Here is a 17,901-nt window from a genome sequence, read left to right as displayed (position 1 = left end):
TAGCAGTAGGTCTAATGTAAATACAATGGATCACTTCTTCACACAAAACATAAATTAAACTGTATAACCCGTTGCCAGAGGGTATCATGGAGGCCAACCATGGTGGGAAAAGTCTCCTATGGCAAATTGAACAAAAAGAAGCACAGGCAACATATAACGCCAGAGGTTCTGAAACCTCAGATCCTTGCACACAAGAGTGTTGAACTGTAAAACCTGCCACTGGGTAAGAACAGTCTTACCGTCTTTCCTGTATCATCCCAACACACCCTTGGAATCACCCTGGATCTTTGGCTTTACTCGGTAACTATTCTCATCCTTTCAATCTAGCTTTCCCATCTGCAGGGAGGGTAATGTAAATATCTACTATACTAGATATAGTATCAGGCTGCAATATACCCAGTAGCAGACTTACTGATTTTCTCCAGTGAAAGTGTTTCTGACCACTGCTGAACAAATTCCACAAAGAGAGACTGCTTCTTTTAGTCCAGGACATCATGTGCTTACTGGGACAGCAGAGAATCAGATATAAGACTCTATTCAGCTGAATGATTATCTTCCAGAACTCAAGAAGTTTCAGCTATACAGTGATCTATAGAAAGAGAGCACATCGCAGACTCAAATCCCTTCCCCAGAACAGCAGAGGGAGGAACTGACTCAGAGAATTGAATCTGCGTTTTAAGCAATACCCTGACTCAGGCCACAGGGAAAGGAGGTGTTCCTCCAGATGTGGAGTTCAATCCAGCTGACACATGCTCAGTTTTAGCCATTCAAAAATGTGTGGTCTTGGTTATCTAATCCCCACCTCCTGCAGTCAATGGAGATGGATAGATGTTTCCAGGCAGTGATTCACTCCATTGTTCTTAGATACATGTCTTCGGATGGTCAAAATGCCACCAGACTGCTCTCCATATTGCTTATATAGAGACTCTACATAACCAGTTTCAATCAAGTACTTCCATTTTTCACTGCCAGAATTTGATAAAGTGACACCTCCACACTCAGAGATGATGCAGCGAAAAGCAGAGGAGAAGGTGCAGCTTGGAGCTACAGCACTGATGAGGACACTGGTAGATTGAGGGTCCAGCACGTGCTGGCTGGGAGATGGAAAAGAGAGAGAAAGGGAGAGGGTGAGCAGAGTTCAAGGAGACCTGGTGGAAGGAGAATAAAGTATTGCCAAGGCACCAAATTCACAGAAATATCCGAACAGTCTGTCCTGGGGAGTTGCACTGTTTGTGAGGGGTAATATGATGTGCAACAGCATGAAAATACTTTGTGAAAGATCTGTAGATGGAAAACTCAGTCTAGTAATAAAAATTTAGTACAAGAACAGTACTCTCCACCCTCTGATCAGAACAGTGATGGTGATCAGACAATGTTAAATGAGATTACAGAGGCTGCAAAATTAGGACAGGTAGTAATAGTGGGAGATTTCATCCACTCATATACATACTAGGTTAATGCTTCACTGGGATGAGCTGTGGAGAAAAAAATTTGGAAGCAATAAATGATTACTTGCCAGAATTAACTAGTTTAAATTGTTTGACCCACAAGAAAAGATGCTATTCTGGATGTGGTCTGGAATGATGCATAAGACTCTGTTCCAGAGGTAGAAGAAGAAAAGCCCGTTTGCAATAATGCTTACAACACAATTTTAACTCTCTACTGGGAGAGAACAATCTAAATAAATGCAGCACATGGGTATTCAATTTCAAGAAAAGTAGCCATGTAAAAATGCAGCAATTAGTCAAAAAGAGCTGAAAAGGAGCAGTCCAAAAACCCCAAGATGACTGCAGCTTGTAGGTTGCTCAGAAGTGCTGTACTGGCACTTGAGAAATTGGTGGGCCCATCTGAGACCTATGGGTCAAAAGGAGCATTCAGTGATGGCAAGACCATAGCAGAGAGCCTTAATGAATTTTTTTGCATTCATTGCTAATGCTGGTGACACCAAGATGTGTTTCACTCCTGTGTTACCAGGGCCGCTGCAAAGACTGCTTTGCTGAGGACTGGGAGGTTTCCAATATGATGCGATCTACAGGGAGGGCTCTGGATGTAATCTTGAGGCCCACATACCACTGCTGACCTCCACCCAGGGACATGGCAAAGTGTGCTGCAGATAACAAGATTACTGATGGCATGGAGAAGCACAGCCTCTTGGAGAAAGGTCGACAGGGCTACTGTCAAGGCAAGCCCTGCCTTATAGACCTGCTGGAGTTTGGCAAGGGAGCCAGTGAGCACATGGATAAAGGGAGCAGTCAACTACATATTTTGGGGTTTTCAAATGGTCTTTGACAAGGTTCTACACCCAAGCCTTTTAAGAAACTAAGTTGCCATGGGCATGGAGAAAAGGTCTTGTTATGGATCGAGAGCCGGTGAAAACATAGGATGCAAGGATAGGGCTTAATGGTCATTTTTCAGCGTGGGTAGGAGTCAGCAGTGAGGCCCCAGAGATGGGTGCTGGGACTGGTTTTCATCCTATTGGTGACCTCAGGCATGAAGGGGTGCAGTCAAATCCCTAGGTTTGCAGAGGATCCTCAATTCCTTCAGGTGGTTTACTACCTCACGGAAGGTGAGGAAATCCAGAAGGACCTCACAGAACTGAGCAAGTGGACAAGTATCTGGCAGATGAACTTCAGTGTAGGAAAATGTGGTGTACCCATAGGAAGAATGATCTGTATCAGGCCTGTATGATGCTGAACCTGGAACAGCTCAGGAAGGAGCTCAGAATCATTGTCAGCAGTTCTCTGAAATCATCAGCTCAGTGTGCAATGGTAGCTAAAATAAATCAATGAATGCTAGCCGTTGTCAGCAAGGGTGATAATAACAGAGGGCATCATTTTGACCCTCTATAACACCTTGGTGCAGCTATATCTTGGGGGCTGCATGCAGTTCTGGTCTTTGCATCTCAAGAAGGACACGGTGAGATTAGAGAGGGTGCAGACAAAGGTAATTAAAATGACTGAGGGATGCAGCAGCTGCTATATGAGGAGAGAGTGAAAAGGCCAAGGTCTTCACTTTAGAAAAGAAAAGGGCGGGGAGGGTGGATAAGATGGAGGCTCGGAAAATTGTGAAAGCACTTCATGAAATTAGTAGAAGATTGGTTTAGAATGGACAATGAGTTAGGGCAAATCCATGGACAATAAGTACAGAACGGGCACCGCAGGGAATAAGTAGGGATGTATGCAATGACAGCACGTGCTGTGGGAGGACAAGTGGGATGCACCACAGAAAGCAGTTTGGGCTGCTCTCCCCAAACAGCATCAGGTGGAGACAGAATCCAGGCTAGGTGGATCTGGAAGAACATTTTCTACATTTTTCAGAAATGAAGTGATCCTCATAGACAGATGTGTCCAGGCAGTGTCAATGTTGGCGGACAAGCAGTTACTACTATCTGAAAGCTAAACAGCAAGGTAAGAGCAGGAGGATGGAGTAGAAGAAGATAAAGCACCAAAATGAAACCTGACATTTATAAGGGGAAATGAAGAGGAAAAATAGTGTATCATCATCATGGACAAAAGAAAAAAAAGCTACATTATTCAGTATTTTGGTAATGAATATTTTCTCAGTGTCACCAGTCTTTGTCACAGTAGTTGCTGCTTTTTCTTACCTGTATGTACCAGCAAGAACTTGGTCACAATCAATCAGGATAAACTTCTCCAGAACCTGGCCTGCAAATTTCTTGCCTGCTTTGCTGTAGTATGTGTCTCCACTTAGACATCTTATGCGCATATTCTGAAACCAAAGAAAGCAGAGTTGGTAAGGGGACGTGTATTGAACTAAACTGAAACGGTCCATTACGTATCATTGATGGAGTCCCTCAAGCAGAAGCTCTGCTCCCAGAGGTGAAACGCACCAAGGTATTAAGTATTTCTTGGCTTCTACATACCAAATATTTTGTCACATTGTCTGCTTCTATAAGATAAAAATACCAGCAAATATTAACAAGTTGCACTTAGGTAAAAATGCTGGTTTGAAAAAAAATTGGAGAATTCTATGAGCCTACAGATCTTTTCTGAAGTATGTAAGACTATGCAATTTCTTTCAGATTAATATATAATATTCAACTAACTAGACTAGTTGAAGGCTCTGCATTTAAACTAAATTTTAACCCATGACAACTAGCCAGTTTCTAATCAATGGAATGTGCTGTTCTGATTTTATACAGTGACAGGCTTCATAAAACCAAAACATCACTCAATAAAAAAGATATGTCTACATTTTAGAATCATAGAATGGTTTGGGTTGGAAGGGACCTTAAAGATCATCTAGTTCCAACCCCCCTGCTGTGGGCAGGGACACCCTCCACTAAACCACATTGCCCAAAGCCTCATCCAAGCTGGTCTTAAACACTTCCAGGGATGGGGCCTCCACAACCTCTCTGGGCAACCTGTGCCAGGGCCTCACCACCCTCACAGTAAAGAATTTCTTTCTAACATCTAATCTAAATCAACCCTCCTTCAGCTTAAACCCATTACCCCTTGGCCTGTCACTACACTCCCTGATAAACAGTCCCTCCCCAGCTTTCCTGTAGGACCCTTCAGGGACTGGTAAGCCACAATTAGATCTCCCCAGAGCCGCCTTTTCTCCAGGCTGAACAATCCCAACTCTCTCAGCCTGTCCTCATAGCAGAGGTGCTCCAGCCCTCGGATCAGCTTCATGGCCTCCTCTGGACTCACTCCAACAGCTCCATGTCTCTCCTGTACTGGGGTCCCCAGAGCTGGATGCAGTACTCCAGGTGGGGTCTCACCAGAGCGGAGCAGAGGGGCAGGATCACCTCCCTCGACCTGCTGGTCACACCTCTTTTGATGCAGCCCAGGACACGGTTGGCTTTCTGGGCTGCAAGCGCACACTGCCGGGTCATGTTGAGCTTCTCATCAACCAAGTCCTTCTCCTCAGGGCTGCTCTCCATCCATTCCTCGCCCAGCCTATAGTTGTGCTTCGGATTGCACCGACCCACGTGCAGGACCTTGCACTTGGCCTTGTTGAACTTCATGTGGTTCGCACGGGCCCACCTCTCCAGCCTGTCCAGGTCCCTCTGGATGGCATCCCTTCCCTCCAGCATGTCGACCACACCACACAGCTTGGTGTCGTCAGCAAACTTGCTGAGGGTGCACTCGATCCCACTGTCCATGTCGCCAGCAAAGATGTTGAACAGTGCCGGTCCCAGTACCGACCCCTGAGGAACACCACTCGTCACCGTTCTCCACTTGGACATTGAGCCGTTGACCACAACTCTTTGAGTGCGACCATCCAGCCAATTCCTTATTCACCAAGCGGTCCATCCATCAAATCCATGTCTCTCCAATTTAGAGATAAGGATGTCATGCAGGACAGTGTCAAATGCCTTGCACAAGTCCAGGTAGATGACATCAGTTGCCCTTCCCTTATCCACCGACGCTGTAACCCCATCATAGAAGGCCAAATTTTAAGAATTGCCTTTTACCAGTATATTTAAAAATTATATTAACATTTTCAGTTTCTGTACTCAAGCAAAACAGACCTGATCCTCATCGGTTTTAAAGACTGCAAAGAGCTTCTCTGATACAATTTCAGCCTGTAAAACCAATTGCCCAGTACAAAATGGGAAATAAGGCTCTCGGTATCCATAAGGACCCCTTTTTTTTTTTTTTTGTAATGTGAGGTTTTTGCCCATAATAAAAGTTATTTTCACCTCAGTTGGGGAAGGGAGAAGAGGAGAACAGTCACTGGAAACAGTTACCGGCCTGGTCTACGTGATACGGTGCCAAACAAAACATCTCATATGTAAATAAAGATCCCTATGGCTGCACCTGCGCTGGCCCGTCAAACCATCCCTTGCTGCCCCTCGGGCTGGCTCCCCCGCCACCTGCAGCGGCTTTGGCCCACCAGGAGCTGTCACAAACTGTCACCACCCTCGTCTGGCCTGGCAGATCCCTTTGTGGGCAGCTCAGCCCCGCAAAAGACAAAGACCCATGGCAGTTGGCACAGGCCGCACATGCTGCTGGGGCCATTTTGCCTCTTGGTGAAGGTGGGTGCTGCCCACAGCCGGTGGGTGCTCCTCCTCCACTACACAGCAGATTTCCACCTGACCAGACACAGCAGTTTGTAACAGCCACTGCTGCAGACAAAACCGGAACACGAATAGTTGTGATTTGCCTACAGATCCATGTCTCAGCTGTTCCTGGGCATTGCTGCACCCCCTCCTCCTCCTCCTGGGCAGGTTGAGCACATGTGGGCTCCCTGGGCCACCTGTACGCAGTCAGAGACTGGCTCGCCCAGTCTCTGGCCTCACGTGGGGTTCATGGTGAGGAAGTTGTGCCTCGGGGGTGAGGAGCAGGAGGCAGTCACCCTGCGGCAGGTGACTCCATTCCTGATGGCTTTCCTCTTCCGTCAGAGTCCCTGTGGGCAGGAGGTGGGCTTCCCAGAAACATCTGCTGGGGAGCTCGTCGCAGCAGGGTGGGAAAGGCTTGACCCTCACATCGGGCTGAGGAAGTCTCCCTGCCCACCCAAGGAGCACCACTGCCTTCAGGGCTTCATAACAGCAGCAAATCTCCTCCAGACCAGGGTCCATCTGGCCCAACAGTCTTTCTCTTGCAGCGGGCAATAGCAGGTGGGGAAGAACAGGAAGAAGGCAATCATTTATGATGCTTCTCCCCAATATTGCTGCTGACCCTGTTTTCTGCTCAGGGGATTTCCTGAGCCTCTTGTGGTTTGTCTTAGTGGGAACCTCCCTGGACCTCTTCTCCAAGACTTGTCCAGTCTTCTCTTGAGTTCGTGGAAGCTTTTAGCAGGGACAGAGCTGAAGCTTCACAATCTTTGCGCTGTGGCTTTCACTTGTTGCCTTCTTGTGTCCCAGAACATGTCCTCATCTGTCATCTATGAGAAGGGAGAAACTTTTCCCCCATAAGGACAATTATGCATTGGAACAAATTACCCAGAGGGGTCGTGCAGTCTCTGTGCTTGGAGATTTTCAAGACTAGACCAGGTAATGCCCTGATCAACTATGTCTGACCTCACAGGTGACCCTGCTTTGAGCAGGAGGTTGGACTTGATGACTTCCTGAGGTCCCTCCCAACTTGCATTAACCTGTGATACTCTGAAATGCCACCACAAGTTGCTGATATAGAGCAAGATACGCTGGATGCCTGGGGAGGTGTTCACCTAATCCTGTTGCCAATCAACACAAGGATTTTTTTTCTTCCACTGCTGAGGTTTTGATAATACTAGCTGTCACTGGGAGGAGCTTCCTCTCCCCACTCCCCAGAAGTTAAAACCACTTCAAGTAAGGGATATCCCATAGATTTGTTGCCACAGTATTTCTTCACTCCTTCTATCCTTTCCAAGGCTGGGTGAGTTTCTGACATCTGGATCATTTTTTCCATCCTCTTCTTTCTCTTGGCAACCTGGGCCCTGAATTGTCCAAACAAGATGAGAGTCCTGCAGTCTTGCACGAAACCCAGACTGCCAGGTACCACTCTCACTCAATTTAGACAGTAGTTTTAGATTCAGCAGGTGGCCATTTGAAAAAAATCCAACAGTTAAGTCCTCTGCTGTGACAGCTGCCAGTGCTCAATGCACCACTGCGGGATTTGCTGATGTTCAGCACCAGGATTTGACACCAGACGACTCACACAATGTTCTTAGAAGTAAAATGCTGGAGGGGCAATTGTCCCAAATTCCCCATTAAACCCCAAATTGTCACCAATTATTCCAAATGGAGATTTACCATCACATCCTGTCGCAACTCAGAGCTAGGAATAAAATACGTACACTCATTCCACTTCAATGTGAATATCAAGCATGTATGTTAATGTGCTGCTTGAGATGCATCAGCTTAAGAGTCACTTCACATTGAGACCTGCCAATGAGTCACTGAATGGGGGAGGCAAGTGTTAATTAGCCATTCAAGCACAAGACATGACATCAGGTTTAACAAAGAGACGTAGACATCTCCATGGATGCAAAGTCATTCTAATTTTAATTAAAAACAATGGCCAGGCTCTTGGATAAGAAGCAAATAAAATAAATTTTGGGGAGGTGCAATTTATCTGGATCCACCAGGTGACTTCAGTGATGCAGTTGTTTATGAAAGCAAACATGTTCCGGCATGAAGCAGTTTTCCCTAACAGTTGCCATCTCAGGAGGCAGGATGAAATGGGTCTGGCTTGTGAGAAGCAAAAAAAGGACAGAGCATCATAGGGGAAGAAGGGAGCCTCTCTAAATTAATCTTTGTGTAGACAGGTTAAAAATGAGGTGAAATTAAGACATTTGTAACTGAACATATTTTGAATGCTGTAAAGCATTATTTTTGCATTTTCCCTAGCCTGTTTTTTTAGTTAAGAATGGTTTTGAGGTAACTTCCAAGTGTTCCCCACCAAGATGAAGGGAAAACCTATGAAATTGGTGGCTGGAAGAGAATCAGTCCTCCAGAGAATCCTATGCATCCAGTGAAGGAGCACAGCCAGGACTGCTGGCCTTGCAGGACTAACAAATTACATAAAAAAACCCCAATTTCCATTGATAGGTGGTAGCCAGAGAGGCTGTATGGGGAGCAACAAGATACTGGAGTGCATTTCTGAGTCTGCAAGCTCCGAAGAGAGCTTGTTGCACTGGCACATTAATTTTTATTGTTTGCCTGCTCTGGGCACCATACAGCATTGCTGATGAGCACCCTACTGAATGGGGAATCAGAACATAGGGCACATGGTTTTTATTGATTCCAAGAACTGTTTATCATAACCAGTGACTGAAAACTTACTGGGAAGTTGTCCTGAGTAAGAGCCATTTTATTGCACATTTCCACAAAATGCTTCAAGTACTCTTCATCCAGGATCAGGTAAACAGGGACGTGTCGTCTGCTCGAGGCCTCCAGCAGGTCACACAGTATTTCCATGTCTGTAAACAGATCCATCACAATTGCTATCACCTAGCCAGGAGAAAAGAGGTGGGGGGAGAAAAAAAACCAGAAGACTGTTGAAATCTCATGCCCAAATGCATTGTGCTTTAAACTATGAATTAAGTATATATGAAGTTACTGAGCGTCTGTGACCACATGAGTGGAGATTGCTTCTGGACCTTTGTGTTTAACAGCCCTTACCCCACCATGCCAGATAAAATCACTTTTAATAACTATGAAGACATTCCCCATCCAGCTACCCCCCCGTCTCATCTGCCATTCACAGAAATAGATGAAAGGGTAATGCATGTGCACAAACTCTGAATATCATTGATGCAACAAGTATGTACTGCCTTAAGCAAATACGCCAGAAATATAAACGGAAGAGCTGAGACTGACCAAAATCATTATTTAATTGGTATGAGTGACTCCACAGATGACTAGCATAATATAAAGCAGTATCATTTTTTTTCAGGAAGGACACACTGCCAGGTAAGGGAGAAGGTGTCTTGATCGAGTATGTACACGTCCTTATTCCAAGATTACATCTTAGGGGCAACTAGACAAAATTGTAGAATAACACGTGGGAAGGATCCCTTCCCTTTCCATGCTGGCAGCACTCCTGCTAACACAGCCCAGCATGCAAGTGATAGTTATGAAACCTAAGAGTAGGAAGAAGGAATAACACTAACATTATTAAAAAACAAAATAAAACAAAACAAAACAAAAAACCCCCCAAAAGAATTCAAGCAAATCTCTCAATAAACTGAAGACTTGCAAGATAAGGTCTCCAAGGGAGGGATTTTACAAAGGAAAATAATTTTAAAGAGAACTGCCAGTTCTTTAAAGAATGAGACTGAAGAAGGCCATGGTAACCCATCCCACTGTGGAGACTGGATGGGAGGCAGCAGACCATCTTGGCTAAATGAATTTTCCAAAAACTGGAAGGAAAATACAGAAAATGGAAGGTAGGTCATCACAAGTACCTACTACAAGCAAGTTGACCCAGACCTAGAAAATTCGAAGTACAGTATGACCTGCAACCAGAACAACAGAGCAAGGGAAATCAGCCATAAATAAAGAGGTGGCTGGAGAAGCTGTTCCACTGTTCCTCACAGAGTGAGGCTGCCAGCAGAAAACATCAAGGCGGCCATTACTGAGATCAGGAAGGGATTGCTAGGATCCTTCCGTTGGCCATCACCATTAGAGACAGGAATCAAGGGGACATCTTGGAGAAGGAAGGAACAGACGGGAGAGCACTTGCTGAGCTGGATGATTTGTCAGGCCTGACATACTTCACCTGAGGGTGCTTGCAGAGCAATCCGGTGACTTAGACCTTGAACCATTAACAGTTAACACTGAGAACTCATGTACAATGGCAACACACTGGGGGACTGCAAAAGGTAAAGTAGTGAAGGATTTACTGACAGGCCAGCTTCATTTCAGAAGCTGAAAAAATAATGGAACTATTGCCCAAGTACTGTAGTCCCAGTCTTTACCACATCTTAGCAGTAAATAAGGTAACAGCTTGGTACTTGTAAATTGTGTGCATAACTGATTTTGACTTTCTGCACCTCGTAGAGGATGCCCAAATAAAGACGGCCCAAAAGGCAATGAGTTTTGGAGTGAAGCTCCAACGACCTACTTTACCCTGCTACCCAATGTTCATGCCATGCACTACACCTTGCACACAAAATGCATGACAGAATTTGTTCCGCTGCTCATCACACGCCCTGTGAGGAGGTAGGAATCCTGTTTTCAAACGCCTCCTGTGCACACATTATGGCATGGCCATGAGTGCCATTCTCCATAGTCCAAATCACCCTATGGAGCAGGCCACGTAGGGTGAGCTTTCCTTTGCCACTTCTGCTCAGCTGCTCCTCTTCAAACAAAGAGTTAAGTGAAGAGGACAGCAATGAGGTTGACTTTTATGTGTGCAGTGGTTCAAGCTTTAAATAGGAACAGGCTGAATCATGTTCACAGGTCTGACCTGGAACAGCCTCAGAAAGGAGTAGAGGAGCTCCAAGTATCACTGTTCTTGGATATGAGGACAGGTTCTCTGATCCAGGCTGGCACACTGGCCCCAGATCACCCACTGCCCAGTAGCTCTTCTGCTCTGTTTTCACTAAGAAACTGCTTCTTTCCAGGCTCATACTCACAGCCTAGGTGCTGAGTGGAGGCAGCATGGGCAGAGCAAGGCCCCATTGACTTCCCCATGCTCTCTTGTCCAGTCTTTTGCTTGGCAAGCTGGCTCCTCCCAGCCCCACTCTGCCTGCACACACCATGGAGAGACCCTCTGCACCAGAGCCGTGGCGGAGGAGGGCAGAGCTTCCTGCTCCCTTGGGGATTTATCCCTTTTGCAGATGGACAAGATTTCTTGGCTCTATCTGATTTGTCCCCAAAGACCATCTCTGTGATGATGCCTTACACACTGTCATTGGTCCTCAACATCTTGCAGAAGACCCCAGGCACAGCCCACCACAGCAGGGTTTGGAGAAGAACCTTCCTGGAGGCTGATGTGATCCCAGGCATCCACATGGGACACAAGGCAGGTGTCATCAAGAGCTAAAAAAAAAAAAAATCATTTCTACTGTTCAGGCCAAAACCACATCTCCACCCTCTCACCCTGGCCCTGGGAGATACAGGCTTCAGAGCCTGTCTCCAAAGGGCCCGTCTTTTGTAGCTCTTATCAGTGTTCTCTTCCTAGAAGCCTTGTGAGACTCTGGCAAACTCTTCTCCCCTCCTGAAATGCACCCATCTGGCATGGACAGCAGAGTCAGCCCTGGAAGAGCTCTGAAAGCATCTTCAACTTCCCAAATTGGTGGTGCTGCTGCTGGGCTATCAGCATTAGGTACCGCTGAGACACAGAAAAAAAGCAGGACTTCACCATGTCTTTCCACACTGGCCTTCAGCCAAAGACCAAAGGTTATTTAGCCAAATGACTTTGATGGGCCACCCATCCTCTAATGATGAAGCACCAAGGAAAAACTATAGCACAAACTTTGTGTAAGGGCTCAAGCAAATCCCTCTCTGCCACACGTGCCTCACAACATTCCAGCTCATCTCAGGCTTAGGTCTGAGGCAGGCTTGGCCCTGGAGACAATCTAAACTTGGCTTGGGTAGTCAGTATGATGGAGTCAAGAGAGACCGATGGTCCTTTGTCCCCAGACTCCACGTGCTCAGAGGCACTGCTTGCACCTAGTGTGCACAGAAGGTTCACACCATCTTGTTTTCTGTGCCAGTGCTCACAGGCTTTGACAGAGTTCAGGGCTATTGCTTGCCCAAAAACAGCACTGCCAGTCTGCGACACTCTTTGTGACAGGGATGGGACTGAGCAGGCAGTAGCATGGCTGCGCACGGCAGCATGGGGCACAGAGCCACCTGTGGCACCCAGTACCCTGGGCTGGAAGCAGCTGGCTGCCAGGCACACCTGCATCTCCTGCCAGCATCATGGCAGGGCTCCGGCCTCAGCGCAGGAGCAAACGCCCCAGGCAGGAGGACGCCAGTTTGTGCAACCTGGGTGGAGCCCTGTGTGATAGACTCATGTTTTCCGAAGTGGGTCTTCACTTGGCATCTGTAGGTGGAACAGGCTATCGCTCTATTCACGGCCTCCTCACATGCGATCCTTTCACAGGAGGGATTTGGGTAGAGTTGCTCCTGGTGGTGCTGGCCACAGCCGATGTCAGGCAAGAAGGCTGGCAGCCCCACGTGTGCTGCAGTTTGCAGCGAGGAGCATTGCAGTGGGGAGAGGGGAGGTTTTGCCTTGCCACAGCCTCGCATGGTGAAGATGCAGGCGCCCATGGTGGGGCTGCTCGTTCTAAGCATGGGTGTCACAGGACAACCATAAGGGCCACTCAGATCACCATATCCTCTTGGTAAACAAAGCAGGCAGCTCTTATAATAACATCAGATCAACCCCAAAGCCAAGAAGTTTTGGGGGAAGACAACCCTGGAAGTCTTCCCCTTGAAGCCTCCTAAGAACGTATTGTCACAAAAGTGAGGTCTAAAGCCTCACTGAGGTCCAATAGCTCTATAAAACAGTGGAAGTTAGGTAGGTAAGTACCATCTCCAATTCAGGCTCCTGACAGCCCGTGTCTCACATTTAAAGGCCTCGGTCATTCAAGTCAATCTGGCCTTACAAACCTAAGCAACATCTGTCCAGTGCCTCCAGCCCCTCAGTTTCAGTGGTGGGAGCTGCAAGGCTGGGGCTGGTTGGGACCATCCCAGTCCCTCACCATGCTGATCATGGCCTCCAAGCCCATGGCACAGCTTTGGCAGGTCAGGACGTTGCAAAGACACAGCTGCCCCACAGGCTCTAGAAAATTCACACCTTGCCATTGTAGGGTTAAATCATGATATTTCTAAATCCACTTCTGGAAACTCACAATTCAGCAATTACTGCAGTCATCACTTTGGGAATTATAGCACTTACCAGCACCCCATTGGGGTTGCCATCTGTCTGGTTTCTAACCAGCACAGCTGGTTTTACTGGTATTTGCCAATAGCAGTGTGGTTTTGGTCATTACCGTGGTGTTGCCATTTGAAGCGATACATTGCTTCTCTGGGGGACCATCAGGAACCCTTCCACCATGGCACGTAAACGCAGACACGCAGCCAGTGTCAGAGTTGCACAAGACGGGCAAAAGAAAAAGCATGGGCAGTTCAAAATAGATTGGAGCTCGTCCAACAAAAGTAAAATTGTAATAGTATTATCAAATGAAGGCTAAGGTGTGGCTGCGCTGCATCTTCTTATGTCTGCAAAGAGAAAAGCTCAAATCTGAAAATACATCTTCAAAGACAGCTGGTTAAATACAGCAAAGTAGAAAAACAAACCGCACCAGCAAAAGGTACCAATAAAACAAATGCCCTTTTTGCTGATTTGTCAGTACAAATACGCTGTTGCAAAATATGTCACCTGATGTTGTTCTGTATGACTGTACAGGAGAAAACAGCCAACAACATTTCAAGACGCACGCCTTCCTGTCTACAGGATCCAGGAAAAGCATTCGGGGATCCCAACATCTTTCCCACATCCCACCAGCACTGTATCCCCCTTCTGTTTTAGCTGTAAGCACACAGAAGGAGAAACACTCTAAAGGGGGGGGGGAATATGATGAGAGCTTAAAGTCTAGTGAAGAAAATATTCGGAATGCAGAAACAGCAGTTGAAAAGCAAGAAAGCAAGTGGTTCTCCACACAATTGCTACTGGAACTTCAGGCAAAAGATGTTTTTACCTCTTGTTGCTCTTTTGTTATTAAGACATACAGGTAACATCCTTTTGGATGGCTTGATGAGTAAAATGACTGAGTAACTACTTAAAGATTTGTAACTGGGGGTGTGAATGAGCTGGAACTGCCATCACTCATAGAGTTAATCATGGGAAGCACTGGCCAGAGCTGCTAACCCAGAAGCCAGTAAAACACTAGTAATAGCCCCATAAGATGGTTGAAAACGCATTCTCACATTTCACGCAACAGTCAAAAACCCTCTGTGAAAATCCCCAGCTTGAACATAAAGGGCTGAAGATTGTCAGTGCTTTTTCAAGCCAAGCAAAAAATGTAGAAAGCTCAAAATGCACTTAAAGTACAATAAAGCACCTACTGCCTGGGCAACCTCCCTGCAGCAATAGAGAAGTTCCTGTGAACTGAGAGAGCAGCAAGATGTTTTTCATGTGGTTTAAAGGATCATAATATCATCAGAGATCCGGGACACGTGCTAAGTGACAAGGGGACATTTCTCGGTAGTCGTTTACTTTGTGCATTCTGCCATGACGATGTCTTAATCCCCATTGCTGAAAAGGATGCAGTGTCACAGGACTTTTCAGATCATTTAAGATATCATATATCAGCTGTCTGCAAGGACAAACAAAGCTTTTTTTCCACTTACTTCCTGGACAAAACTTCCTGTATTTGCCCACAAAGGTGCAACAGAAGTTCAGGCATGAAGCAATGGCTGCTTACGACTGAGCAGTAGCTTACGTGGCAAAATGGTCTTCTTTTGGAGAAAAGAAAAAAAAGAGATCCCCATTTACCTCACATCACACCTGAATTTCAGTGATAACATTACGATGCTGCGTGGCGATCTGAGCTGCTGCATGGCCCCTGTTTCATCTGCCGGGGACAACATAACTTTGCTCAACTCTGCAGGTCAGGATAGAAGATAACACTTTAGCTCAGCCTGCTTGGGAACAGATCGTGTTCTTGACAGAGCTGAAGTCCAGGCTTAACAGTTCTTTATCTCCCACTTTCTACACTAGGAAGTAATGAGTTTAAGGAGTGACCGTAAAGTTAAATAAGAAACTACTGGAGTGATAAGAGAAATTGCTGACTGGGTAAAAGTGAACTTTGCACTAAAAGTTTACTCAATATCGCCATGCTACTGAAATGAAATACTACAGAAGAAAATTAACATGGAACAGATGAAGAGAGCCATAAATTGGACAAAGACAATGAAAGCTGAGAATGCGTCTGAGATACCATTGTCTGAGCTGCTGTTTTAGTACACAGTAGAGTGGCAAAGTAAAAACAAACAACAAGGAGCATAATTTAGTGAGTAAATTCACACCGGGATTGTACTTGGTATGCAAGTACTGTAGTCATACAGTTTTTACTACATCTGAGGGTTGGCAATCTCTACCCAGCAGAAACTGTATGATGGGGCAAAACAGGCTGATCTTACTCATCCCGAGAGGCACAGACATCAAGTCTAGAAGATACAATGATGTATTCTAACCTATGTCAAACCACAGGCAGGGATTTTCAGTCCCACAGGTTCACTCAGGTCCTACGTTCTCCCACAGCAACTCACCGGTGGTATCCTCTTGTCGAGAAAAGCCCTGGCCGTTCCAGCTCCCTGGCGGAGGGCAGAAGGGCCGGCTGGCACACGCTTGCTGGCTGAGGACAGCTACGCGGTAACGCTGCACGCCCTGCCACTCACCCGCTCCAGGGTTCGGTACTGTGCTCTGCATACCCGCGAATACAGACGCAGAGTGCCTTAAAGCGCACTGCCTGCATGACATGAAATCCCGGGCGGAAAGAAATTACAGGAAAGGAGCAGGAACAGTTAGAGATCTGCTAGAGAAAAAGCAATTGCATCATGCCAGACACCTAGAGAGCGGCAACAGCCCTGAGCCTGCGGTGCGCAGTTGTTTGACCAGCAACCAGGACTCGGGTGCTGTGGCACAAGACCCCACTCAAGGGACGCAGCTGTATACGTACCGTCCGTGCCCGGCTGATCAGAGACCGGAGCAAATCCTTAATGCTGTTGGCTTTGTTTCTTTGGAAAATCACAGTGGCTTGAGTCTGGCCAGACACTGTGAGGAGCGGCATCCCTGGCCACCCCAGCTCCAGCTCTGGGGGGTGTACATCAGACATGAGTGGAAAGTAGGTGCCAGACGTTAGTTCAGAGTTGAGGGAGGACCTGTCTCCACCATCTGCGTTTCCAGGGTCAGCTTCTTTGTGTTTCGTTGCATTGGGATCTGGAAAGCTTTGGTTTCTCTGATGGCTCATATATTCCATGTCCAGGGTGGAAAGAAAAGGCAGCTCCCGTTCCTCAGTGATGGCATTCAGGTAGCCACGTTCCCCCTGCTCAAGAAAGGCATCTATGGCAAGCCTGGCTGTTTCACTGTGCTGGAGCACCAGTGGGGTGGGCTCCCTCCACCACGGCTTCTTCAGCTGCTCTAGGCGGTTCTTCAGTGGCCCAGACACTCCTTGCTGGCTCCCATAGCTGCGGTGGAACTGGGGTCTCACCTCTACTGCTAGATAGTTGAACATGACTGGAGCTGTTGATGCAAAGAAGTGCCTCTCCAGCTGGATTAGTCCTCTGTTGGACTCTAGGTCTTTTCTGGCCCTCTTACGCTCCTGAGCTCCTCCCAACAGGTTCCTTCAGGACTCAACATGAGCTTCACTCCTCTGCTTGGGAGTTAATCACCAGGTACAGCCTCCCACTCTGGGGGAGGAGCTGGCTTTCCCCAGCTCACTCACTTGGCTTCCTCAGACACACACCTGATACTCAGTACTTAGAGTATCCCTTTTGCAAGGGGCAGAAGATCAGCTCTTCAAGCTGCTCCTTCCCTTTCCTTGTAACTGATTCACGTACTGCCCTCCCCTTCCCTCCTGAGAGGTCCCCACCCTTGGCCAAGCAGGCTCTGACCTGTTTTGTCCCTCATTGTGCTCACAGTAGAAATGCAGATGCCGGAACTTGTTCCTGCTTGAAATTTGTTCCAAATCAAACATGCTTCTCAGTGTCAGTTATAACGAAATACAAATATCCCAAATGGGTAATCAGACTCGGCCGAGAAACTTAATCATCCCTGAGCCATAGTTAATGCTCCTCCTTAGCATTTCTTGGGAGCCCGGGCTCTGCTAGGCTGGCACTCAGCAGAGAAGCCAAAACACCATCTTTTTTGATAGCACAGAGCCACGGTGTTTGTACGAAGCACAGCAGGAATCTTAGCACAGCTCGTGTCATTAGATACCAGAGGCTACAAAAGCTCATGTGGTCTTTCAGCATCTCCCTGGAAATCCTTCAAGGAAGGGGCGTTTAAACTTGGGAGTCTGATGCAATGTGAATGACGATACTGTCCACACGCTGAGTATTTTGGGATTAGTTAACTCCAACTTCTCAAAAGCATCACGGAGCTATTTTTTGGAGGAACAATACAGGCAGACATTAAGATGTGATTTAAAATAAAATGCTGTGTTAGGAACGCACCACCCAGAAGACAACGCAGACACGAAAACTTGCGCACAGGAGGCACACAGGAGTCCCCAGACTGCAACGCGGTCCTCCCCCACCCCGTTCAGCTCACCTATCCTTGAGCTACTAAACTCCACAGAGGCTAACCAGAGAATGAAGAACTGGATGGATAGTTGATCTAATCAGCTAGTCTTTTATCTACAAGTTACAAAACCCCTGTAGATTAAATATATCCAAGCTAAATTAAGTCATCTAAAAGCTAAATGCCTGCTCTCCAATCCTGGGCTATAGTCAATGGAGAGAGACAGCCATGCCCAAGTGTGAACCAGCAC

At 46.8% G+C, this 17,901-nt stretch overlaps 1 protein-coding gene across 1 annotated transcript in view; it reads right to left on the bottom strand.

Moving 5' to 3' along the window:
• FAM83C (family with sequence similarity 83 member C) overlaps positions 1-16,854 on the bottom strand; it is a 28,756-nt gene extending 11,902 nt beyond the window's left edge. Inside the window, exons 1-3 of the mRNA XM_054845481.1 lie at positions 16,090-16,854; positions 8,735-8,902; positions 3,605-3,729 (exon numbers count right to left, since the gene is read on the bottom strand). Coding sequence (XP_054701456.1) covers positions 3,605-3,729; positions 8,735-8,902; positions 16,090-16,644 — 848 coding nt within the window. The 5' untranslated portion in view covers positions 16,645-16,854. The remainder of the gene's footprint in view (positions 1-3,604; positions 3,730-8,734; positions 8,903-16,089) is intronic.
• Between the last annotated feature and the right edge of the window lie 1,047 nt (positions 16,855-17,901).

The sequence above is a fragment of the Grus americana genome, chromosome 17 (assembly GCF_028858705.1).
Source record: "Grus americana isolate bGruAme1 chromosome 17, bGruAme1.mat, whole genome shotgun sequence".
Taxonomy (NCBI): Eukaryota; Metazoa; Chordata; class Aves; order Gruiformes; family Gruidae; genus Grus; species Grus americana.
The sequence above is the reverse complement of the archived record's forward strand: the minus strand, read 5'-3'. Positions and strand labels throughout refer to the sequence as shown.